Source organism: Pavona decussata, unplaced genomic scaffold (genome assembly GCF_977016875.1).
Source record: "Pavona decussata unplaced genomic scaffold, jaPavDecu1.1 SCAFFOLD_21, whole genome shotgun sequence".
Taxonomy (NCBI): domain Eukaryota; kingdom Metazoa; phylum Cnidaria; class Anthozoa; order Scleractinia; family Agariciidae; genus Pavona; species Pavona decussata.
The window spans coordinates 3,442,868-3,470,000 of record NW_028145444.1 but is presented as its reverse complement, the minus strand read 5'-3'; the positions used below and the strand labels follow the sequence as shown (position 1 = coordinate 3,470,000).

At 38.9% G+C, this 27,133-nt stretch overlaps 1 protein-coding gene across 2 annotated transcripts in view; it reads left to right on the top strand.

Annotated features, from left to right (window-relative positions):
- LOC146486268 (MAM and LDL-receptor class A domain-containing protein 2-like) overlaps nucleotides 1-27,133 on the top strand; it is an 80,452-nt gene that overhangs the window by 22,718 nt on the left and 30,601 nt on the right. For both annotated transcript variants that reach the window (XM_085099734.1, XM_085099723.1), the window contains exons 19-33: nucleotides 5,837-5,909; nucleotides 6,273-6,386; nucleotides 7,041-7,303; nucleotides 7,781-7,889; nucleotides 8,426-8,647; nucleotides 9,122-9,232; nucleotides 9,330-9,413; nucleotides 10,026-10,163; nucleotides 11,680-11,933; nucleotides 12,991-13,090; nucleotides 14,361-14,456; nucleotides 15,150-15,421; nucleotides 16,659-16,767; nucleotides 18,370-18,513; nucleotides 24,517-24,757. In XM_085099734.1, coding sequence (XP_084955860.1) covers nucleotides 5,837-5,909; nucleotides 6,273-6,386; nucleotides 7,041-7,303; nucleotides 7,781-7,889; nucleotides 8,426-8,647; nucleotides 9,122-9,232; nucleotides 9,330-9,413; nucleotides 10,026-10,163; nucleotides 11,680-11,933; nucleotides 12,991-13,090; nucleotides 14,361-14,456; nucleotides 15,150-15,421; nucleotides 16,659-16,767; nucleotides 18,370-18,513; nucleotides 24,517-24,757 — 2,330 coding nt within the window. The remainder of the gene's footprint in view (nucleotides 1-5,836; nucleotides 5,910-6,272; nucleotides 6,387-7,040; nucleotides 7,304-7,780; nucleotides 7,890-8,425; nucleotides 8,648-9,121; nucleotides 9,233-9,329; nucleotides 9,414-10,025; nucleotides 10,164-11,679; nucleotides 11,934-12,990; nucleotides 13,091-14,360; nucleotides 14,457-15,149; nucleotides 15,422-16,658; nucleotides 16,768-18,369; nucleotides 18,514-24,516; nucleotides 24,758-27,133) is intronic.

The following is a 27,133-nucleotide window of genomic DNA, read 5'->3' as shown; positions in this document are numbered from 1 at the left end:
CGAGACTCAAGACTGCGCTTCAGAGTGTGTGAAGTCACCAAATCCTGCTCAATAAGCTAAGTTACTTGTAAGTAGGGGAGCCTATTTTCAACTGATTTAATAAGGTTATGAATTGTGACTTCTACTACTATATATACTACTCAGGAACAATGAAAAAATAAAATTTTGTAACTTTGAGTCTTGATCATTACTTGATGACTGATAGCTTAATAGAAAATTAGAGGGTCAAATGTTTTGATCATGTAAATTACAAGCAAATTGGTACTTTTTTGTCTTTTAGCACTGTGTTTGCACAATTATTATGCCTACCAAATTTTTATAGTAGCACAACATTTGCTGATGTTGTGATTGCACTGTTTTGTTACATTATTTATTGTCTAGAATATAATTATTCCACATTTTGTGGGTCATCACGAGGGAAAAACTACAATTTTTCTGAGCCAAGTTATAAATGTGTTAAAGTTGTGCAGACAAGGCAGTAACTTTTAAGTTTTGTTAAAGGCTGATAATTTAGACAGGGATATTGATTTGCACTAATGTTGTGAACAATATCTGTTGAAATTTGTTGCACTGTGTAGCCTTTTCATTAGAACTTTTGTACATAATCAGAGCTTGCCATAAGTTATTGTTTTTTTGTTATTATATTTTCTTGTACTAACTTTTTCACTGGAATTTGTCAAACCAAATTTTAGAATAAAAATTGTTATAGTTTCTTGTACATTAACATTAGGATCGTGGTCACCCAGGCTTCATGTTGTAGTCAAAATTTTGTCCATCATGATTGAGGTAAATTATCCATCTGCTGAATATTATTCTTTCACAATACATATGAAAAGTTATGTTTCTATTTCTGATTTTATTTACGCAAGTTACTTTGTATTGATTTAGCACTGTAGACCTACATTTATATACAAACAAATTCCTGAATCTTAACTAAAATAAGTTAGGGATTATTCAATAAAATTATCCCTTTTATGGCATGCTGATGTTCTTTTTCATCTACATACTACATGTACATTCTCAACAGCTTATTCTGAGACTCACCGGAAATTTCAGTCACAAATGTTCTTGTGATTTTGGAAAGTTCAAAGTAGTACAAGGTCTTGCAAAGGTTCATTCAAGATCTTTGAAGATCTTTTGCAAGATTATTGAAGATCGTCAAAGATCTTGGCAAGAGCTGCAAAGGATCCTGTAGGATCTTTGAAGATCTTTGGCAAGGTTATTGAAGATCCTCAAAGATCTTGAAAAGGTCTGCAAAGGATCCTTGAAAATCCTTTTAAGATCTTTGGCAACATAATTGAAGATCCTCAAAGATCTTGGCAAGTTCTGCAAAGGATCTTTGCAGATCCTCAAAGATCCTGGCAAGATCTGCAAAGGATCCTTAAAGATCTTGACAAGATCTGCAAGGATCCTTAAGGATCTTTGAGGATCCTCAAAGATCTTGGCCAAGATCTTCAAGGATCTTCAAAGATCTTGGCAAGAAAGTTGAGGATCCTTAAGGATCTTGGCAAGGATTTTTGAGGATCCTTAAAGATCTTCATAAGGATCCTCGCAGATCTTCATGAAGATCTTTGAGGATCTTTAAAGATCCTCAAAAGATTTTCACCAGGGAAGTACACAAGAACGTAAAAAGCACAAAATACAGAAAGTTAAAAAAATTGTACAATAATGTAATGACAACAACAAATTTTATTACTGTCAAAAATGAGCTTCATATATAGTATATATGTGTATATAAAATACTGCCCTAAAGTAATAGCCTTTCAGAGGCTATTTGAGGCAGGGACAGAACGTCCATTAAAGAACAGCGCAGTCTGTTGCGCGGTGGAATTAAAAAGCTAAAATAGTATACATTTTGACAAAGTGAGAACCACAAAGGTAAACGTGAACCAAAATCACTTTCGACATAAAAAAATTCGTTGTTATTGTATTACGCGATCGTCATGTTGCTCACCTCAGTAATTGGAACGTTCTTCGATATTCTTTCCCTTGTGGAAACGTGGACTAAAATACAACTCGCAAGAGTCATTTCGTTTTACAGCAGACCAAAGAAGTCCTCTGAGTGTTCTCAATCAGAGTACACGGGAGTTTATCGCGGCGAACTTCAAACATCCAAGCGGCAATACACTGCCGGAGACAATCCGAAGGAACAGTCTGTTGTTTACAAAACGGCCGGGTGCAGATCTTCGCTTCAGAAACCCAAAACATTAAACTGTTTCCCAGACTAATAAAGGAAGATACTGCGCATTGAAAACGTTCCCGCTCTTCTAAGTCAAATTACCAACGGTCGAGTATATTTTCAGGACCATTTTTGTAACGCGATCAGGTAAAGGTAATTTGAAACAGGTTCATGACATTCGGCCAGTAAGATTAAACCCGCAGATGTCTCAAGAGACCTTGTAGATAAAATTCCGACACGCACGTGTCATGCAACTCCGAGAAAAGGCGCTATATTTCTCGAAACTGAAGTTAGAATCGTACCTTGAAAATATTTTCCAGTGTATATCAGTGCTTTGTCGCGAACATGCAAAAAAGCAGCCTTGATTTTTTGCCTTGGATCGAGTAAGTGAAATGAATCGAGCACAAAGAAGGCAACATATGCTATACAACAATAATAACAGGATTGAATTTGATCGTCCAAATAATATTCATTGTTAGTCGCTTAATAAGCTGCTATGAAATGTTGTACAGGACTGATGAACGCAGAAAAAAAACACGTAAATATTGCAGATTAAGCTTTTGACGCACAAAAACAAAAACGAACCACGAAACCAGAGAGTTACGATAACGAAAGACAGAAGCGACACGCGCTGTGAAAGAAAGATTCAAATTTGTCCTGAGTTTAGTGCGGTAAGTCATTGGGCTGTTATTAAACCACATCTTTAATTTACTGGAATATGATTTTTTTTTTACTCCATTAGTATTAACAGATATTTTGGACTATTTGAATGAGATGGTAATGTTTTTGATTTTCAATTTTACCCTACCCATACAGTCAGGCAGTTTTAGGCATCGCTAACAATGTCTCATTGATTGGAAAGTGAATTTTCAGTGGACTGCGTTTTAAGCTTCGTCTGCGCTGGTGCACTTTTGTTTTTCAAAAGCCATTGATACGTTGTCCCTACGTTATTATAGTTTTGCGTTTCGTCGACTGGAAAACGTATAAATGCAATATTGCGTTTTCGCATTTCTTCCACTGGAAAGAGCCATCTGTTTTGAAAACACATTAAACCTTGCTGCGTTTCCGAAGTTTATCCACTCGAACGCGTTTTCGTTTTGCAACGCATGTAGGTTTCCCATTTCGTTCAATGGAAAACGTTCTCGTTTCTTATAGCTGTAAAATGCATATATGATACAGCGCTGTCATATTTCATCCACAGGTATGCAAAATGCATATCCAAATGCATAACCCGTCAACATTGTCTATTTGAAAACGCAGATTTGTCTGAGTGGATTGCGTTTTCGAGTTACTTCAGACTTTTAGGAATAAGATCAGAGGAGAAAGAAGAAATCTTTCTCTTTAACATTGCAGCCTCTTTCTCTTTAACATTGCAGCCATAAGTATTAAAACATGAAGTAACTTCTTCGAAACATGATGTGTTGATACAGCTTTTAATTGCTTAACGATCAATCTGTCCAACGAGTGCTCACCGGTGGAAACGATTGAACGAAAAACTCACGAAACCAGATGAACATTTGAACGACCGAATGGACAATTGTTTTGTTTGCAGCTATAAGTGCTTGAAAGGATCGATTTTCTGATATTTTGATGGAAACTTAAAATTACATATCGTTGCGCAAAAACGAGGTGGCTTTACTGAGCTCTTTATACGTTTTTATGTTAGGTAAATAATGATAATCTTATGCACGTATTTCAGTGAGCTCACCAATTTAGACAACCTTTCCCGGTTTTTAAGGATGCCTGGCTTTTATTCAGATTTAGGTTTCCCTGACATGATTTCATCCCAGTCCGGATAATACAACTCTCCGAGCGTGCTCCTCAAGATTCTTTGCTTTAGACTTGGTGACCTCAGCAATAGGGCATTCTGGGTATTCCCAAGTCGCGCCCACGATAAAGCCAAACAGAGCAGCGTCAGCTAGACAAGGCTTATCGCCAAGGAGGAATTTCTTGTCCCCCAACAATTCTCGACACTGCTAGCAGGTCTCGTTCAGCTATTGCATACATCTCTTCTTCCGTGTGTCGCCCGATACCATGCAACCATAAATATTTCCTTCTCTTTCTCTGACCTTTGTAAACAACCAGATAATTCAGTGGTTCAAATAGGTTACGGAGCATAACGTTCGGATGAGCCATAGTCGGAAAAATCCGATACGAAAATGACTATCGTTTTATAAATTCAAATTAGGGTAAAATGCCGTGGATCGAGTTCAACGGACAAGAAATCCCCGATTCGAACTTTTGCATTCGGTTTCTGCAGAGAGAATTTCAAGTGGATGTTGATTCACCGAGCGCCATTGGTCACCGACAGTATCCGCACCATGTTCATCGCCAACAATTCTATTGTCTTTCGCGACACGTACTTACTGGTAGGTGAAATAAGGTCTGAGCCTCTTTCTGCTCGAAAACGGACTTTGAGAAAGTCTAAATGGGAACTTAAACGGGGTAACTCTCTGCGTTGGACACTTCAGTAATCGGAATTAATTTTCCTTCTCCTCATGGAAAAATATTTCATGTCAATAACAGCCTTTCAGCAAAATTCTGCTTCAGCCCGGGTCTGACAAACGTAGCTAATAGGTCAGTCGAACTTCGGATGAGACGAAATAAATTAAAATTTAAGTCGAGCCAAATTATAGACTAATTGGGTTAAACGGCGAACTTATCGCGATCTTTAATTGAGTGTGGCCAATGTGCGAGCCAGCGAGCCAGCGAGCCAAACGTGCGAGCCATGCGAGCCATGCGAGCCAAACATGCGAGGCTTGCGAGGCACGAACAACCCCCAACATAAATGCTAACCATTAAGCTAACCGGGGAGCTACTTAAGCTAAACTGAATGCTATTTAGGCTTACCGGAGTGTTTTTTAGGCTAACCTGAGTGCGCCTCTTATTTCCTTTTTCCGAGCGGAGTGTGTCACTGACTGAAAAAGTACATCTTTATTTCGGTTATGTGTGATGAAAACGATCAACCAAAGCTCTTTCCCGTAACAAGATTTGAAAGCGCCTCCCCCTCCCCCCCTTCTCCAAAAAAACATAATTATTTGGGGGGGGGGGAGGGGGGTGGTGGAGGCTAATTTTGGGCCGCTTAATTTAAAGAAAGTTAAAGGATGGATATTAGTAGAAGCGGCGGTGACCACATCGATGGTCCCTTAAAAAGATGCCAACAGCAGCATTCATTTCTTCCATCATCGAAGTATCTAATAACAGATAACCGTGCATGTGCGCAAAATTGATTTGTAAGCAGATTTATGACTGGTATAACAACTTCCAAGAGACTCAGTAACGTTCAAATTCCTTCGAAGTAATGATTGTTCGTACCTGTCAACGTTTACTAGTTTAAAACAGAATCAGTTGTTGTCATCACTATTGTCTGGTCAACAATTAATCAATCAGAACTTGGAACAAACATGTGCAACCGGTGTAAAACGCGCCAAAACGCTAACTCGCGAGTGCCTAATTCTTGATATGAGTTATTTGGATAAGGTGACATTGAAGTTGTCTGACAGCCTAACCAGAGTATGATATTGAAGCAATCAGAAAGCGCGTAACAAATTCATTTGATTTTTTTTTTTTTCAGTTTTTGTTGTTGTTAGTTGTTTGTTTGGTTGTTGTGCTTTTGCAAACGTCGTCCTTTTTTTCTCTTTTACTTTCTCACTTCAGATCAGCTATTCCTTCGTCGACAACTCGGAGCAACTCGTGGATGAGAGAAAGTTAGAAGATCTGCATCTTCAAGGTAGTTTTGTTCTTCGTCCACGTTTCCCATTTTTTTGCGAGGGGGGTGGAGGGGATGAACGAACCACTCCGGAATTTAGACAAAATGTCTACAATTTGTTTGTTAGATATGTAGGTCCAAATTACAGAGTTAACTGTTTGCCCTACTGTATTTCGTTTCTATCTTGGCCACTATTGGTACGGTATTCCTTACTTTCCAGTGGAAATACCTAATATGCCTTGTTCTTGCAGCAGCTCTTTGAACTAGGATTTTGTTGGAAGGTTCGAGAACTAAAAGTTAATTGCAATCAGTTCTTTAAAAATGAACTTCATTTGACAATAAAAAACAATAGCGAGTATCGTCGGCTGACTTATTTCTTTTCAGCGGTGGTGATAAAGAGCTGCAATTTCCAACCTGTATATTGTGACTGGGCGACGTATGGAGACGAAGAAGCCAAGTGGAAATTGTCAACTGAGAAAAGCTTCATAGAATATCCAGGTACGGAGGAAAATAGTAAAAACAAACGTGTTAACGACCAGTTGCTTTGATTTCATATCTTAAAGAAATTGGCGCAACCATGCTTTCCTTTTTACGTCGTTCCTTTCATGTGTTTAAAAAAATTTCGCAAGCCCCGCGCGTGCAAATTTCTTTCATGTTTCCACTTCAAGATGGCGATTTTCATCACATTAAACAGCCGCAGATATGTTAAGGTCAATTAACGTAGACGGGTTGTCTGCGGCACAGTATGGCTTATAATAGCTGGATCCAAAAGCTTTATATTGGTGATTAGTTCAAGGAAAATTGCATAGAGTGGGTTGGGATCCTTTTACCGTTTGAATTGTTTAAACAAGACATTTCTTGTGAAATAAATGCGACCTTATGTTCTAAGCCATGTGGATAAATGATTTGTATATTTTTTCAGTCAGTGACACAGGCTGACTCGGATAAAGGTAATACTGGATCGTCATCTTGAAATGAGTGAAAACTATCGACCCCCACCTCCTTACTCACTCTCATGCAACTAATGCCATGCTTTTACGCACGCTTATCCATTCTTGTCCTCGACTGTTCCAACACGGCTATGCAGGATTTCAATGAAAAAAAAAATGAAGTATACTTCTTCTTTATTGAATACAACAACTCTGCTTGCAGGTTATTTTGCCTTCATTAATGGGTCCTACAAAGCTCAAATGAAAAGTCGTATGTTACCGTGGAAACTATTCCATCGGACAGTGGGCTTGTGTTTGCGCTTTAGATATCTCATGCTCGCTGCTTCCAAGTCAACTCTCAAGGTATTCCTCAGAGAACAAAACAGAACAAAAGAAAAGTCAGTATTGGTATGGCAGTTGAATGGCGACCACGGTACGAAATGGTCAGCGGCTCAAGTGACTTTGTCAGGCGCAGTAGCAGTTCAGGTGGGCGGAATAGCTCGTTAGTCATGTTCTTTCAATTTGTATTTCACGACAAGCGCGGGGTGTAATTGGGAAGCAGCTCTTTCCCTTCTTTCCCATCATCTCCTGCTATCCTCGTTCTCGCGTTTTTCCCAAGCAATATGCCTCATTTAAGGAATTTTACGGTTTTCTAAATTGATCTACATTGCGTTCGGAATGTCCTCTTCGCCGACTCTTTGTGAGATCCATGGATCTGTACCATATGCGCCCGAGTGGTCCGTTTCCAACAGCCTTCATATTTTCTGTCCCCCATTATAATTAGTGATTTTGTTAGCTAAACCACCTCTGACAGAACAACTGTCCATATTATACTTTGGATTGAACGTTTCGGAAAATTGAACTAAAATACCTCCTTAATCAATATATTAAACCGAATGCATAAAAAGCAAACACAGTATAAACCTGACATACATACATGTTCTTTTTTGTTTTTCCTTGTAGGTTGTTTTCGAAGGAGAAGGTTTTGTCGATGAGCAACTCAATATAGCAATCGACGATGTCATTATAACCACAGAGACCTGCTCTTTAAGCCCTTATTTTGCCAAGCCAGGTGACTTGTAATTTTGTTTATTTATTGTCATCGTTGTGTTTCAATGAACGAAAGGCTAGACTTTTTATCTAGTTGTTAGGCTGCCTGTGCCATTGTTACACAATGACCACAGTTGGGACTTCAATGAACTCAAGACATGAACTATTCCTTCCCTGCAGCCACTTTACTCTTAACCTGAGGATGAAACGATATATTATGATTGAAATGAATACCACGTAGCTAGCAGTACTTTTCTATAATCTGTTTGATTGTAACGTCAAGCGTATGAGGTTTTTGGATCAAGTTTCGAAAGTACTAACGATCAACTGAAAGCTATCGGACAGTTCTTTCTTGTTGCTTCTTTGCCAACATCTTACTAAAGTACAGCCCCCCCCCCCCCTCCCCCCTCAACCTTTCTTTGAACTAGTTATGAAAAATGGTCTGTTGCATCCATCGTGATTATTTTTCATTTTGGTGACCTTATACCAAACCTAATCGAAGATACTGGGGGAAGGCTTTAACGGATTCTTCAAACTAAGTACCATTGTTTAATTTAGGTTTTAGGTGCAGTGATAACCAGTTTAGATGTGCCAATGGCGAATGTGTGAAGAAAAATCTCCTTTGTGACGGCGATCGTGCCTGTATAGATGGCTCCGACGAAGAGAACTGCGCATGTCCTTCCAGCAAGTTTGCTTGCCAGGGTGGAGGCTGCAGGCTGGCGACTTTTTTGTGTGATGGCACCAAAGATTGTTCTGAAGGAGATGATGAAACAAACTGCCGTATGTTGGCATTTTGAATACGTTACCTTACATAAGCTACTTATGTATCTAGTGTGATTGCAATATTATCTTATTCTTAAAGAGGATGTTTTCTGTACGCCGCAATTTTCCACTACTACAACAATTGAACCTAACAGGTTTGGATGCCTTTAGCTTTAGACGAATTTCTTAATTACCAGAACAATTTCTCTTGTTTTCGGACAAAATATCAACAAAATTCGCGTGTTATCTGTTGTTTGAAAAACTTCCCAAGAGGTCGAGGTACCTCAACCTACACAAAAAGGAACAGTAAATTATTTTGCCTTACATCAGAGTAACACTGTATTCAGTTCACGCGACGCTTTCCCTGCTGTCAAAATGACGGTAACGACATAATATGTCATTGTTGTAATAGAATGCTGTTGCTAAATAGAGGACCGATGTTTTAAAAAAGCTCACTGGATATGTCATTCTATTGAAATAACTATTTTACAGGAAATCCTTGTCGGGATCATCAATGTCTGGATGGCTCATGCATTACCTGGTCAAAAACATGCAGCCAAACGCCGTTCTGCCAAGATGGAACGAACACACCGTCTATATGCGGTAGGACAATTTACTCACGTTCTGCCAACTGGAGTAAGTTAATATGTTCCGCTTCTGTGAGCATTCTTCACTTATTTATTTGTTAATATATTTGTAGGATCTGGCAAGTGTCATCTGAATGATTTGGCGTGTTCCTTCAAAAATCAATCATCCATCATTAAAAGATGCAGATCATTCAGAGGTAAGACGAGATCAGAAGAGATCAGTGAGCTAGGACGTTACGTGACTTACTTTTCGCCTTGTTATAGGATGTGCTTTAAAAGTATGAAAATTTGAAACGATATTTCAAAAACAAGCCTGAGATTTTATGATGGTTTGAATGTTAGCAAAAATTAAAGGCTTTGTGCGGAAGAAGCCGCCAGAAATTAAGAACTTGCTCTTCAGCACTTTTCTCCTCACAAATTCCAAATCATTTAATGCCCTCAAACCTGACCGTTTTGTTTTGTTTTTTGGCGCTCTTGTATATTTTTGTTGGGCAACAATGTACAAATGTTGGTTAGAAATATGTCACATTATAACCCTAGCTACCGTGTTCTGTTTGTTTCACTCCAACGATGCAAGTAAACGCAGAGCTAATCTGGTAAACTTAAACATTTTTAGGACATAAAAATGAGGATGCCTATCCTTTTTATGGACGATGTTCAAACATATTTACTGCTTAGTTCTGCAACAATCGTTCTTCGTTTCGGGAAATGGAGACCAAACATCTCTTGTGTCAAGGAATTTCAAATCATGGATAACTGATCATTCTTTAAAAATGCACATGGAAGAAATATTTTGCTCTTTTTCCCAGGTTACTGTAATTTCCAACATGGTTATTGTGGATTAAAACGTGATAGGGATGCCGCGTTTCACTGGACCATGGGCTCGGGCCAGACACTAACAGAAAATACTGGACCGAGTTACGATCACACCTCGTTCACAAAGGATGGTAAGAAAACAAAGGAACGCTAGACTAGACAAATTAAACTGATAATAATTCATATATATATTTTTTAATTTCTCCTATGTCTTAAACTCTTTAACCCCTAAGGCAAAACGACATTTTCTCCAGATCCAGGACTACAAACTCAATATCCATGTATGATACACCACTTTAAAGCTGCTCATGAGTTTACTTCATAACTGATGACTGATTATAAATGAGAAAAGTTGTGGCTTTGAAAAAATTCAAAAGTTCAAAAACGCCCCAGTCCTTGTGTATATTAGGTATACCCCTAAACTATTTCTTATTTTGCAGTTCTTTACTGTGAGAGATGTCTTAAGACCCACAACTTCTAGGGGAAAAAAGTTGAAAAGTTATGGGGGTGGTCAACCATATCACATATGGGAGGAGGTTAAGTTTTCATCCTCTTAATGAGTAGATCGTCACAAAACCATCTTGGTGTCACACTTCATAGAAATCTGTAAAATATTGACAGAGTTATGGCATTATGTGCCAATTGGAACTCTAAGGGATCAAAATGCTTCTTCTCTTCACTTTTCTCCATGTATTTCTTGAAGTAATATATCACACACGAGGAAGGGTGTTTCTAAATACCGAGAAGAGTTTTCTAAACCTACTTCGAGGTGTTTGGAAATCGGACGAAACATTAGGGTTTGATATAGCTTCTCAAATCATTAATAATTCTTGCAGAAATTTAAAGCAAAAGTGCACAAAATTTTTCAAACTTCCTTCACGGTAGTTATTTCTTTATATGTTTTCTCTTCATAAATTGTTAATGAGTTTGAGAACACCAAATCATTGTGATTGTTTTCTTCCTCCTTGTGACTTCCATGTTTGATCAAGTAGTAATGATGTAAGGAGAAATTATTTTCTGGTCACTATCAGGGCTTAAAGGGTTAATAACCAAAGAACACTGATTTAGTAGCTCCTTTGGGTAACAAAAATGTACTGCTTATCGGCCAGTCCTAAATAAAACCATACTGTACAAGTAACATGAAACTTACAACGACAAGTACTATCTCGCACATGTCTTGTACGTTCCGCCATGACGCGGTAATTTAGTTGTTGTTGTTGTTGTTGTTGTTGTTGTTGTCATCGTTGCTGTTGCTGTTGTATTCATTTATTGGTTGTCTGCACGTTTGCCCTTCGACTTAATTGTGAAGCGTAAAATAATCAATTGCTGGTTTGTATGTGACATCATGGCGGCCATGTTGGTGGACAGGAACAATGAGATTTTTCTCCTCTGTGAGTGCACTGCCATTTTTTATGCAAACTTTGTGAACAAAGTTTCTTTTGTTTTGTCCCTCAACATGGCGGCGATGCAAAACACCTATTAAGCCAAGCTGACTTGCTACAATAACTGGCGTAGACAGGGAGGGGAGAGGAAGGAGAGAGGGGAAAAACAACAGCAGAGGCTTCGTTTTGTTTCATCACTTCTCCTTTCCCTTTCTTACTTATCATGCAGGCTACACACGACACACTCCTATTTTACTTTTATCAGGTGCATACATCTTCATTGAAGCATCTCAAAGGAAACGCGGAGAGCAGGCGAGGCTCCTGATCAGTGACTGGATAGAACCCAATGAGACAGTTTGTGTACAGTTCTGGTATCACATGCATGGGGCAGATATCGGTAACCTGAGCGTGTACCTGAAAACCAACCAATCAGAGTCGCTCGTTTGGAGACTGTCTGGAGATAAAGGAAACCGCTGGAGATTTGGACAGACGGCTCTTAGTAGTCCAAGTTTTTTTAAAGTAAGTTTTTCAGTAAATGAAAGGCAGTTTTAATGAAGATTTCCATATGTTCTCAGCCAAGTCGTAATATCTGATTGGCGTTCAGGTCTTAATTATCAAATGTCGCTCCTATCAATTTCAGTTTCTGTGAATGGTAACTACATTTTACGAGTTGAACGAGTTGGAAAAATAGGCCTTATTACGGTTTTCGACGCCATTTTGACGGGTAGGCAAACAGGCTTGAAATAAGAGTGTTTGTATGGAAATCCGATGTCAAATAATTTTCATAAAACATCGCTTCTGAAAAATTCATGAATTGGAAACTTTTGGCACTACGAAAAGGATTTTAAGGACAGAATTGGAGGGATGTAGCCGTGACAGAAAGCGTCCAGTCGTGTTTTGAACTTTCCATAGATTTGTCTGTATAGCGAACCAGCCGTGAGCTGCTACTAAAAATAGTTCGCGGGAAAAAATACAGGGAAATGTATGGAAAGTTCAAAACACGACTGGACGCTTTCTGTAACAGCTACATCCCTCCAATTTTGTTCTTAAAATCCTTTTCCTAGTGCCAAAAGTTTCCAATTCACGAATTCTTCAGAAGCGATGTTTTATGAAAATTATTTGACATCAGATTTCCATACAAACACTGTTATTTCAAGCTGGTTTGCCTACCCGTCAAAATGGCGTCGAAAACCGTGATAAGGCCTATTAAGCAGTACTTTAAATACCGTGAATTTCTGTTTTAGTTAGTTTGCCGTCGTAGTTCTGTAAGGACTCTATAACTTTTTGCATGCAAACTGAATAGAGAAAACATATGACGCTAGGATGATCCGCCCTATAGAATCTTCCTAGCGCTAGGATCTCGTCTCATGGGGAAAGTGAATATAGTTTAGTTACTTTCTGGTTTGCTTTGTGAGGTTAAACGCCGCCCCTGAGAATTATGTTAGTGGATATTGCAACCACTAGTACTCATTGAAACTGAATGTTATTGAGTTGCCGTAGCCGTCGTTCTTCGTTAAGGTCGCTTCGGCCCGAAGATAACATAACTTTATGCATGTGTTCCTAATTTTTTCTCCAGTTTGTACTGGAAGGAACAAGTGGTGGCGCAAAACAGGGTGACATTGCAGTAGACGACTTAACAGAGTTAGATGGAACTTGTGACACAATTCTAGAACAAAGTACGTATACAAGAAATAACTTAACTTGTTAGAATGCGAATTTAAAATGATGGAAGAATGAGTGACGGAGGGTTGTTTCCAGTTAACCATTTTCGCACTTGTTGTGAAATCGTAAAGTTATTTATATTTTGATTTTACTTTTCGGGCCACTTGTTGCAATTGTAAACTTAGGCAGTCTTAGGAGTAAAGGTTATCTTCACTCATTCATTCATTCATTCATTCATTCATTCATTCATTCATTCATTCATTCATTCATTCATTCATTCATTCATTCATTCATTCATTCATTCATTCATTCATTCATTCATTCATTCATTCATTCTTTCATTCATTCGTTCGTTCGTTCGTTCGTTCGTTCGTTCGTTCATTCATTCATTCATTCAAACAATCAATCAATCAATCAATCAATCAATCATTCATTCAGTCATTCTTTCATTCATTCATTCATTCATTCATTCATTCATTCATTCATTCATTCATTCATTCATTCATTCATTCATTCATTCATTCATTCATTTATTCAATCAATCAATCAATCATTCATTCATTCATTCATTCATTCACTTATTCATTCATTCATTCATTCATTCATTCATTCATCCATCCAGCCATCTATTCCTCCTTTTATTCATTTCTTTTTTTTTATTTATCCATGCGTTCGTTCATTCTTTCATTTTCAGTTTTCTATGCATGCACCCTGCCATTCATTCATGCACACAATTGGCCATTCAGCCATCCTTTTACTTATTCATTCACTTTGTGTTTCTTTTTTTTCTTTCTTTCTTTCTTTCTTTCATCGAAGTCTGCATGATTATTATCAAAATTTCAAAGAATGTATCATTCTAGCGGAAACCTCCTTTCTGAATGGAAATTGACATTAAATTGTTCGAAATATACTGATATCATGTATTTTCAAATTCAATTGCAAAACATTGAAGACATATCATATATTAGTGTGAGACAAAACAGCATTTGATAATTGCTTTGGCTTGCTTTTAAGTTTCCGCGGACCGCAATAGGCGATTTTCATGCAGTCATTTGGTCGCTCAAATGTTTCATACAGACGAACTTCTTCTTCTTCTTGACAATGCCGCAACGGAATGACATCATAAAATCGTAATGACGGCAAGCGGACAATTTGAAAGCGAAATAGGAGATAATCATTTCCATTTTTGTAGACTTCCTACAAATTGAAAGTCAATTTGCTGTAAGAGTAAACGTTCCATTTAAATTTGGAAATTCTTCTCCTTCTGTTCCCGATTGTAATTAGCGAGTCCAGACTGTCATTTTGAAGAAAGCATGTGCGACTGGCGAGCCCAAGAGGGGTGGAGGCTTGACACATTCCTGGAAGGATTGGAGAAGTCAGGTAAGACGAGTTTATATTAGAATTATAGCTTGGGTTGGGAGTAGGTAAGTTGAAAATGTTTTTCATTCGTTTGTTTGTTGGTTAGTTTTGTTGGTTTGTTTGAGCTTTGTTGTCGTCTTTTCTTTGTTTGATTCGGTTTGTCAGTTGTTTCTTTATTTGTTTGATTCTTATAGGCAGACATCGTTTATTAAAACAACTACTTTCTTTGAGAAGAATGATCTCCAGTCAACAAATGAATAAATATTTGTAAAATTTAAGAAATAAAGTGAAATAAAAATGAAAAAACGCTAGCTCTTACTTGACTCATATCAACACATCTCTTAATAATTATTTGGTCAATCGAAAAAGCAAAGTGAACAAAACAAAAGCGCACCTTTTCCAAGTTTCTCTTAGACTTTAAAAGACTGCAGAAATTTTTACGAGATTTGAAGTACTAACGCGCGTGAAGCGAGAAGTCTCGAGCGAAGAAATGGAAATTAAGACTTGGAAGGTTAGCTTGTGCTCGAGAATCCCTGTTTTCGGCAATCACGTTTTGCGCCGTGAATTTGAGAGCAAAACCAACTGTTCTGCCGTCTATATTTCTATTAGATCTTCTCTATTACTCCGTTCAGGAGAGCCGGGAAATGTGGCCTCTTTGTATTATACAGAGCTTTGAATATTCGATATTCATTGACTCTTCTTTTCTGGTGTCAGGTGGATTCGTGCTACTTTCTGGTGGAGCCTCGAAGCTGCTCACTTCTCTCTCATCTCCGGCCATCAACACGCATGCTCATGAATGGAAATGCTTCCGTTTCCGGTTCATGATTGGCAGTGGTCACGTGCACAGTCGGCACAAAGTGTCGTTCATGGTGTTACTGCGGGGAATAACATCCAATGAAACCAAACAGCTTTTCTTCGAGGATAAAGTGACAAATAAGACGCGGTATATACAAACACCTTTGACCAGTAATTACTCCAATGCGAAGGTAGGTGCTCTGCAAAAACTAGGAAGCTGTGTGTGCGTGAAGTTATAATGTAACAATGGGACGCGGTATACGGTTCTTTCAAGTAATAGGGAGATGAAAAATCGCTTTTACGGCAAACGTGAGATTCACGTTCGCGTATTCTTGATAAAATAAGTACATAGATGAGAATGCTAAAAAATAATACTGGCCTTTCATGCTAACCCCAAACTATTCAATTTTACTTGGAAGCTGAAAACTAGCAGAGGCCTCTTTTCCGTTGTATTCGCTGTACTGACGGGCGCGAGGAAAAGAAAACTCTGCCCTGAGTCGAAACGGACTGTGTTGAGCATGCGCCACGGTTATCTAGCGACCGAACCGTCACGTGATGACATGTTACTATGCAAGCTCACTAAATGACAGCGGAGTAACTGTAAACGAATGCGCGAGAGACAGTGGGCTCAAGTCACGGTCAGCAAACAATACTGGGAGCATGCGTTTTGTAAGCGTCGTCCACGACTACGGACCTGCTAGCAGGGAAAGCCCAATTTAAACGCAAAGAAAGAGCTGAACGGATTTTAAGTTATATAAATGTGTAAGATTATGTATATAATTGTCATTACTTTTAATGCATGTTTTTAAACTTAAGTTAGGCACGACTCCACTAGCAATTCTATTGCTTTAACTACTATCGTGTTTAAATAAAAGATGTTGTTGTAATAGCGAGAGCAAAATATAGGATAAAATTCTCAGTTAAGAGATTTAGCTTCGCGTTTACGGCTAAGGCCAAACGGGAAACGTCAAGCCGCTGTTTGTTCTAGAATGCATAAACTTGTGTTTCTCGAACTAATTTCTCTCTTTATTCGTGTTTGCTCGATAGCTGTCGCCAACCGGATGAAGATAAGCTTAAACCAAAAAAGCTTCATTGTTTTTCATTCAAGAGAAAATTTCAGCCTAGCGTTTGCCGTTTAATAAATTTACCAATCTCGGCTAATGCTCACCCCCTAAAGAAAACAAATTACAGAAGAAAATGTTTTCTCAGCTGCTGTGTCGTCCGTACGAAAATGACCAAACTTGGTATTTTCACAAGGTGTTGGCTTACAGGTAGTTTTTCAAACACGTAACCGCGGGAAAGAGTATATGGACGCTTAGATTTTCATTCTACAACTGTACCATGACTCCTGTTTTGTTGCTTTTCGACTCTTCGGGAGTTTAAAATTGAATCCAAGTGAAGGCTATGTTTTTTTATTATCACGTGCAGATTGAATTTGTGGGATACAGCCCATTATTGAATGGACCATTTATCGCCATCGATGACGTGTCCTTCACCAAAGAGACTTGTGAACACATTCCTTGGGAACCTGATGCAGGTGAGGAAAGGGATGTGTATTTTGCAGTACACTCTGTTAGTATAGTATGTTTGTTCACGCATAGTTAAGCAGTCCAGCTAATTGAGTTGTTTAGGAATGAAATTATGAAGCAAACTTTTTCCTGAATTTTGTCTGGGAGAATTTTTTTAAGCAACGAAAGTTACTCGAGCTATCTAGAACGGGAGAGGGGGGAGGGGGATTCTGTCCGTGGCGACTTTGAACCTGAATACCTTTTTTAATACTATTTTGAGCAAACGCTCTGAAACTTCACGACATTTTGGGAAATTTATCTGGGAAAATTCAATGTGGTCGGTTAGGATTGATCGACTTTAATGTTTCAGCGGCAGCATTTTAACAGGCACTTTTTTTCCGGAAAATAGAAAATACCTTTTTAATATGAAGAGAAAACAATTTTCTTCCCGTAACTTTTTTCACGTAATTACCACGTCATATGACGTCATCACTTCGCGTTGTGGACCTCAAAGGAGCCATCTTTGTAGGTACTATCTTTTCTTCAAGTCTTACTGTCATAACTTTTATACTTGCAAAGTCATGGAGGGGGGACGAAATCCGACCCTCGCCGCCCCCCACCCCCCCCCCCTCCTTCCCCCAGAAGACAAAACATAAGTCCGGTCTTCATCAAAGACAGAAGGGTTGGAACGAATTCGCATTTGCTATGTTTCCCCACGCAAGCGACAGCGAAACAATACGCGTGAACGAGAGGTATCCGCTTTTCGCTCCCACCCCTCTTACAATGTTGAGCCCGGGTAATGAAAATGAGTTGTGTATTTAAACTTTGTCTTGGGTGTGCGGTGGGCTTAGTAATATGGACTTCAAACAAGAAACATGACTTCATTGGTCAATCACACTAAATTGGCAATTAATAGCAGTATTTTGTAACATTTGTCTCAAGACCTTTTGTCCTTGATTGTATATAGATAAGGTTAAAATAAATGACTAGCCTTTTATATGAGGCTGATTTAGCAACAGGACCGGAACGTCATTTGAGGACGCGAGAGCGCGCGGAAAATTCTTAGTCTCGCGCGAGCCTATTTCGACTCTGTATGGGCATTCTTCATGCGCGCGCCGTTGTCAACTGACGTTCCCGTCCTCTTGCTAAATCAGTCTATTCTCTCTTGCCCCGGACGTCTCTTCTCGTCAGGTGGGTTGTACATGCTCTAGTTTTAGTTGGGATGAAAACTAATTTCTTCCTTCAAGTTCATCACAAGTTAGGGTGAATGGTTGAGTTTCATTCATCCAATTCTAACTTTTTCTAGCACCACTCCTAGAATTCTACCCCCCCCCCCCCCCCTCCCGCCTCTTCCAAAAACAAGGTGGGAGTGAAAAGTGAAGGAAACATTGGACGTCAAATTAACAATCTTTGCTCTTTCACTGTAGGAAATTGTTTCAATGTCCAAAGGGCCATATTAATCCTTCATTTTCAAAGTGACTCCTCTTTGAAACATCATGATTTTTTCGCATGCCTCCCTCCCCCTAGCTAGACAAACACAAGCACACACACAAACCTCGAATGCCAACAGCCAAGCAGACTCCGTAACAAAATGAATTGCCCCTAACGTCAACATTGTTCAAACAATCTAGACGAACCACCTTGTGACATAACAAGAGACTGGTGTGGATGGAGAAGCATACGAGGCTGGAAGAGTTACAGATACAAAGAGAGTGACGAGGCGAGTCAGGAATTTGATGACGCAGATCCAGATGAGAAGAGCACTGGTGGACGAGGTAAGATAAGGACTCGACACACGTTGTAACTGATTTCCCGCGCAAATTTTGCGTTGGCGGTCACCGCACCATGCCGCAGTGCCGTCCAACATGTCTCACATACTCACGTGCAACACGTAGTGCAACATTATGAGCAATGTTAAACTACGTCTTACACGAAATACGTTATGATTAAAACTACCCCCTTGTAATCACGGAAACTGTCCGAGACATTGCCATTGAAATTGTACTTTCATTTAAAACACGGTTATGTTAACAGTTGCACCAATCTACACTGTCCAAATACAAAGTATAAAACAAATTAAAAACAACAAACGAGATAGGTTCGTTTCTCAAAACTCCTGCAGTCTTTTAATCCATTTTTCTGTCGATTGGTGGTAGCTTTTTGTTCAAGCGTTAATCAATAAGTTTGATATATTTGTCCAAAATACTCTATAAAATTCTGCAGGTAGCCAATCAGATCCAGGGGTTTTTCCCTGTTCCATGGTTTTCAGGGCTGCAAGGCATTCCCTTTCTGTTAAAAGGCCTTCACAATCGTTCCGTTCCTCGTCATTCAGGATGGTGTCGTTTTCAAAGGCAGGTTTATTGGCGAGAACATTCGATTAATAGACTATGTTATTCGTTTTACCAAAGAAAAAAACATCCCAGGGCTATTATTATTTCTTGTTTTCGAAAAAGCTTTTGACACGATTGAATGGTTTTTTATCATAAAATCTCTTCAATACTTCGGTTTCGGCCCAAGTGTTGTAAACTGGGTCACATTCCTTTACAGCAACATATAGAGCTGCTTCTTAAACAACGGCTGGACAAGCAATTTCTTTAAAATTGAAAGAGGGGTCAGGCAGGGGTGCCCGTTGTCTCCATATCTATTTGTCCTTTCAGTCGAAGTCTTAGCCAAGGCTTTTAAGAGAAACAGCAATATCAGAGGAATACATGTTAACCAAGAGGAAATTAAAGTAAGTCAATATGCAGACGATACAACCTTAATATTAAATGGTTCACAGGCGTCGCTCTCAGCTGCTCTTAACACACTCGACGATTTTGGAGAAGCCTAGGGTCTCAAACTCAACAGTAAGAAAACAGAAGCAATTTGGATCGGAACAAATAGTGGAAAAACAGAAATTCTTCTTCCAGAAAGAGATTTCAGATGGCAAACAAACAAAGTAAAATCTTTAGGCGTATGGTTTACGAAAGACCCTGAAAACACTGTACTTTTAAACTATAATGAAAAAGTGGAAAAGATTAGGAATATTCTAAGCAACTGGAAATACCGTAGATTAACCTTAAGTGGGAAGATTGCAGTTCTGAAAAGCCTAGTAGCTTCTCAAATTGTGTACGTCTTGGCATCCTTGTGCACAAACATAAAAATAATTAGCGAAATTAACAAGCTCTTTTACTTGTTTCTTTGGAACGGAAAGGGCGATAAAATAAAGCGAGATATTATGATTAACAATTACCCAGCAGGTGGCCTCAAAATGATTGACATATTATCTTTCAACAAAGCGCTAAAAACCACTTGAATAAAGAAGAACCTGGATACAGGTAATCAAGGTAAATGGAAACTTTTTTTCGATCTTGAACTGAAAAAGTTTGAGTGTACTCTACCTTTCACAAGCAACCTTAATAAGATAGACATAGCTAATATCTTCAAAACGCAAGATAGTTTCTTAAAGGAAATTCTCCTAATCTGGTCAGAAATCAATTTTGAAGAGAGTATAACATCGGAGAGTCAGTTTACAGAACAAAGCATATGGTACAACCCACTTATAAGGATCAACGAAAGCCCTATTTTCTTCAAAGAATGGTATCGTAAAGGCATTACAAAAGTTAAGCACTTAAGGAACAGAGAAGGAAAATTCCTCGCTCCACCAGAACTGTTAAACAAATACAACATCAAAGTCCAACCCTTGGTATACTGTGGAATAATTTCTGCTCTTAAAAAGCTATGCAACACATTCAACCAAGGTGACCACACAAACGAAGGTAATGGATACGAAAGTTATTCGACAAAACTAAAAGGTCAATCGAAGTGACACTATCGTTAACTCGTGGATATGGCGATGGAAGTGACCGTTGAAGCCATTGGTTTAACTAATAGTTTGGAATGGTCTTTGAAATGTAATAGTGACGATGATGTAATGGCGGAGACGCTCTTAGGGCTCTTCACTCGTTTGTCCCCCATGGAGGGTGGTTGGGGGGGGGGGGGATGCGACTATTTTTCTCTGACTATCTACAAATTATTGTTAAAACGGATTAGCAATGTAAGAAAATAATTTATATATTTTTTCTTTTTCGAAAAATTAATTATGTCATAAACAGGGTAAGAGAAGACAGATCTTTTTGTCATAAACAGGGTCAGGGTTTGACGGCCTGGGCAGCACATTTCCACTTAGACTTGAGTTAGCCTCACAAAAATTTGAGGTATTTGGGTAAAGGAGGAATCAAACAAGGAAGGCACATTTTGGGTATGTCCTTGGGGGAGGCGTCACCATTTTTTTTTTTTTTTGGAGGGGGGGGGGGGGGGGGGTTTGAGGATTTAAATGTTATGCAGCTGATTGTGGCTGCCTCCTATCTTCAAATTTGTCCTTGGGTTGGATGTTCCCAGTAACTCACCTAATAAAATCCTTTTAATACTGGTAGAATGATTTCTTTGCCCTATATGACCAGATTTAAAGGTAAACAATTTTACTTTAAAGGCTGGATTACGGTAAACAGAATGTGTAGTTCCACAAAATATATATCCATACCACCCCCCCCCCCCCCACTCACGGAAGGCATTTGATTTTCCAAGGGGGAGGGTGATCAGTTTGACTAATTTTTCAGTGGGAGCGGGGTGACCTAAGGGACATATTTCCAAATGGGGTATAGTGGAAAAATTCAAGGCTCGCCGAAACTCTCGTTTAAATCCGAGGCCGAGACTTCAACTAGTTTTTTCAAACGTGGCGCTTCAAAAATCCGAGTGCGAGATGGCGTGATCTAGAAAAAAAATAAAATATCGGAGACGCGCAATTCAGTTTACCGTAAACCAAGGATATGCAAATTTGTTCCACCGATATTAATAGTGCAAGTATTCCTAAACGGTGTTGAAAGGCAACTGTGATGCTCAAATATCTTTGTTATTTCTTTAAGTGTGGCTTTTTTTCCGGGAAAATGAAGCAGAAAGTGGTAATTGGATCGCTCATAACAATGGTCAACAATTATATTTCCGTAGCCCGAAGCCACGAGCGTGCAGAAAAGAAAATTTTCAATTATTTCGTCTTGAGCGTAGCAGAATTATTCGTATGTGCTTGTAGTAAAAGAAAATTCAACGGATAATTCAACAATACATCACGAAAGGTCACAAACGTCTGTCTTCTCACCTACCGTCGATTCGACTTCGACATCAAGATTTACGCCTCGGTGAGTGAAGGCGGTGCACAATCGTTCTTAATTGTATCAATGTGCATTTGTTGAGAATCTTTTGCTTCACCTTCGAAGAACACCATTTTGTCACTTCGTCAGACATTTGCTTCTAATGATGGAGAATGCAGCGAGGATGCGTTCAAAGCACCAAAAAAAAACCCCACAGAAATCTAACCTGCGAGCATTGATGCATTTCCGGCTGTCGCTTCTTTCAGACGTGGGATTGGCTATTATTCCACTTCGGGTTACACCGGAGTGAGTGATTCATTTGCATGCCGAACGCCTCTATCACTCGTGATGCTATAAAAGCATATCCACGAGTAAAAAGTAAGCAAGTTGGTGTATGACAAATTAATTACAAAGAAAAGTGCCGCCCCTACTACAAGCCAGCAAAATTGGATCCAAGACTGCAACTTAGGTCAAAACGAAATAAAGTGGGGCGCGACCTACCAACTAGCTCATAAAATCACAAAAAAGTACAAAACTCAGGGAATTTCAATTTAAACTGTTGCAATGAAGAATGCCAACAAATGCTTTCTGAACTAAGATGAGAATAAAAGAAAACTCCAACTGCTCCTTTTGTAAAAAGGAACCAGAAAAACTCATACACCTTTTGTGGTCCTGCCCCAAAACGGCGTTCTTCTGGGAGAGCATCATAACGCGATTAAAACTTTGTCAAATTATTCCCGATAGCTACCCTGCAGACATGACTGTTTCACTAGGCCTGAGATCAGACCATTCTAAACTTCAACGCCAGATCAACTTTTGTTTTCTTATTGCCAGGCACTATATCTAGCTCTGCAAAACAAAAGAATTTATACCTCTATTGCAAGGATTTCTCAAATACCTAAAGACAATTTACAACAAAGAAGTACCATATTTTCTCGATTAAACGCCCCGGCGTTTATTTAAAACTTGGCCTCAGGAACCCGGCGTTTATTTGAAGCCGGCGTTTAATCGGGGTCTGGCGTTTATTAATGAAGTAAAATTTTCATCATTTTTTAGGTTGATTTATTATTTCACATTCTTTGAGACCCGTGCGCAGTTTGTCAAGAATGGACGATTTCTCCCTTGGACCCGACCTGACATAATGTCCTTGTATCTCATACATACGGTATTACATACGGCATCACAAACGGCACGTGTATATTGTAATTAGTATTTATGGAAACAGAACAAAACAGTAGTATACCGTACAGTACGCGTCATAGCAGTGCTTTTCTAGTGAATATCTGTACTTGTTGGCTCGACGCAAATAAACGCCGGGACCTCGAACAAACGCCCCCGGCGTTTATTTAAAAATTACCCGTTTTGACCCGGCGTTTAAACGAGGCCAGCGTTTAATCGAACTCCGGTGTTTAATCAAGAAAATATGGTACAAGCAGAAGCAAACAATTTTCTACCCAAACAATGGTCATTCCTACACGACATCACGTAGAAACTATCGTTTCAACTATAGCGTTATTCCCAACGCCCCTGATATTCTCTATGTCCTTCATCCGGTAGCTGATCCTGACTCAATAACGTCAATTATCTTGCAAACAAGTTTCTTCGGATGAAATTGTGTACTTAAAGCATAAGAAACGTAAGAATGTTTGAAAATAGTAAGTATTGTTAACAATGTAAGCAATAAGTATTGTCAGTATTATAAGTATGGTATTTATTGTAAATAGTGTAAGCAGTGTTCAATATTGTAATTATTGTTTTATGTAAAGCAAATAAAAAATAATAATAATAATAATAATAATATTAAAATACAATAGCTTTTTGTTCAAACTATCCCAATGTTTTTTTATCTTGTAAAGCTAGTTTTCAGTGTTTTAGCTTTCAAGCTAAGCCTTAGCTTGATAATAAACATTGGGCACTTTAAAAAGTGCCTTCCAGGGCCCGAAATGTTATTGGGAGTTTGAGAAACTCGCACAGGATCCAAAAAAACTTATTTTGTTAATTGAGTACCAGAACGGAACCTCAATCGTACCTTTTTAAGTTTAATTAAATAGTGGACCGGTTGGCCGAAAACGGAAAGTTACTTTACAAAGGAGCACACGTTGCAATTGCAGATGGTGAAAATACGTTACGTTGAAAAACTGTTGTTCGCAGTGTTGCGGAAACAGAAGCCACATTACTGCCCATAAAACATTAGGGTAGGCACACGGTTCATTGCTCGTAGTGTTCCTTTTTGTGTTCGAGCATTAACGTAATTGCCTTTTTGACACACTCTTCTGAAATGGTTTTGCACCTTTTATCATCACAATTCCCGAAGGTTGACGAGAATAGTCGAATTTCGGACTTCCAAAGATTCAACAACATTCATAAACACTGTCAGGCAATCCAAAATTATTACCAGATAAATTTCAGGAGAAGTTGTAAGGTTGACTAAAGGTATTGCAGTTGTCCAAAAATCCGTTCAAAAAGACACTACCAGACTTTAGAGCCCCTTTATATGGGGCATCGAGGGATTGTTGCATCGTACGTACAAGTTTGAAAATGTCTTGCCCCCTTGCTCTTGTAATCTACTAAAACAAAACAAACCAATGGAGAGGTAAAACGCCCTTAAAGTAAGTATTTTTATCCGCTGTTTTATGTTTGTTGATTTTGCAGTCAGGGGATTCTTTGAGGCAGATGACTATGAGATCCACCTTCGAGAGGCTAACACTAGCGATGTGTCTTTCTCGGACATTTCACCTCTTAGCCTTGGCTTCACTCTGTGCTTTTGGCTAAAGACCTCGTACCCTGGCTTCTTTATCGAATACAAAATGGCGTCCGAACTAGGCGAATCACTTTTGTTGGGGTTCTATTCTGAAAACAACACCTTTAAGATTCAACTCGACAAAAGATCAAGGTATCGTAATTTCTGTTGTTGTTGTTGTTGTTGCAAGTTGTTTAGTATCAATGTGTGTTTTAGTGAGCTGTTTTATCATTTTATGTTTTTTTTTTTATCGCCTCTGTATTCTTGTCAATGCTGCGAGGAAGCAATCAGCTAGTCGAGTGGGATTTAGCAGCAAGTAATTTTAGTCGCTCGCTCGCTCGGTCAATTGATTCCTGTAAAACGATTTTAGCTTGTTCCGGCTGACCAGTGCATAAGGTCGGACTGGCGTATATTTGATAAGTTTTAAGGACTTGAAGAAAAACGCCTTTAAGGTATTGCAAACGAAATGGTAGCCTTCGCGGTCGAGAATACTTAACTGTCGAAACCAAGGACATTGAGAATCTCAGATTAAAGTGATGAGCGGATCTTTCGCGTTTAGAGCACTTCAAACCAAAATGGTGGCTTACGTGGCTGAGAATACTAAACCACCCACAAGGAGGATATTGATAACCTCAGTGCAAAGGAATGAATACTTCCGGTCTGGAGTCCTTCGATTCAGGCTCAAGACACAAGCCCTCGAAAACTAAAGCCAAACCTCGGACTTCACACGGGTTTTTAAAGTCTCAGGACCTGGACGCTATAGAATGGTAAAGGTTGCTCTTAAACGCCGCTTGCAGTAGGCTAAATTTTGTTTATTGATTTTGATTTACTTTATATCAATTCCATTAACTCGTGCACTTCGACATACAACGAAGGTGTAAAATTCCATCGACCGATGGATACATACATATAAATGCATAAACTTTCTTTTCACTCGAATTCGAGAGTAGTTGATAGATAGTAGCGATAGACGGGATGGCTTTGACAGTTTTGAAGCGAAGCATTGTTTAAAATTGGTTAAAATTGCATGGAAAGTTTCACGCTCGGTAAGAAAATAGATGCAACGACTATGCCATAATTGTCGGCTTCACACTACAAGCTAAGTTAGTTTCAAGTAAGCACTTGATTCAAGTGCACTTGAAAATCTCAAGTCTCACTTTAGAAAACTTGGCTTCATACCTGGTGACAAAGTATACACTTGAAGCTCAAGCTGTCAATCATCTTTCGCGGTAAAATCAGAAATGCGATTGCTCGCCGGAAAATCATGGAGCCTTTGCAACGGAAAAACGTTTTATGTAAAATTTTGTCTTTAATTTTAACTCAGAGAGTTTTAACATTACAGGAAATGCGTAGGTACTTCATTGTTTACGAGTACTTGACGACAACACAAAAGAAAAGGCGACATCTTCTGTATTTGTCGAGAATGGTTCACTGCAACGTGGTTTTCGGCAGAGAAATCGCCACAGGGTTTGGGCATGGCCTCGTCCACAAAATTGGTTAGACTGCTTTTAGCTAACCGCAACATGGATCCGCTTTGGAAAATGCATTTCCGCGTGACTCGTTCAACGTTCAACGCTTTGTGTGATTTCGTACGCGGAGTCCTCAAACTGCGAGGCGTATCTCCAGCCATCCATTTTGATTTTTTTTGGATTGATTTTAGTTCACAGCAAAATGTTTATCGGTCCTGGCACCACAGCACGTGGCTTTCAGTTGGTTTCCCTTTTCCTATTGGTCAAGTACGTTCTCAAGTGTGGTCTTGGCCATACTTGGCGACGTACTTCGGCTTCTTTCAACTACGAACGTTTCCATGGTCACTAAGTAAAGTTCAAGTTGGTAGGTTTTACCCCTTCACACTGAAAGTAGGTTTCAAGTGCACTTAGCTTATACTTACAAGCTCTAGTGTGAAGCCAACTAATATATCCTATTATATCCTTTGTATTGACGAGTTGATGAATGGAAGCCTATGCTTACTTATGAAAGTGATGAAACTATCTTCTCAAACTCATTAATAAGCCAAAGCCAAAGACAAAGGAAATCATGCACCGTGACGTGTTTGGATATCTGATGAAAAACTCCTCGTTTTTGCATCCTTTAAATTTCTCCTTCAAAATCAGTTTGTTTGATAAGTATATCAAACACTAGTCACAGTGTTTCATCAAAATATCAAAAACCTCAAAGTTCGTCAAAAATCTCCGCTACGCGTCGTATTTTCAACTCTCTTCTCGGTGTTTGATATGTGATGAAACACTGTCTCGTGTTTGATATATTACATCAACCACAGTAATGATGTTAGTTATGGTTGATCCTTTATAACTATCATCGTTCATCGTTTATTATAATATTAACAAAAAGCTGAAGTACAGTACAGTACCTACCCGAATGCAGCGAAGCTAATCGAGTCGGGTGTAGCAGACTTTCAAAATCGGAAAAAAGGAAAAGGAAAAGAAAATTAACTAACTAATTAAGAGGAATCACCGGCGTAATCTAGTAATATTGTTAGCTTTAGGCCATAAGTAGATCTTCTTCAAT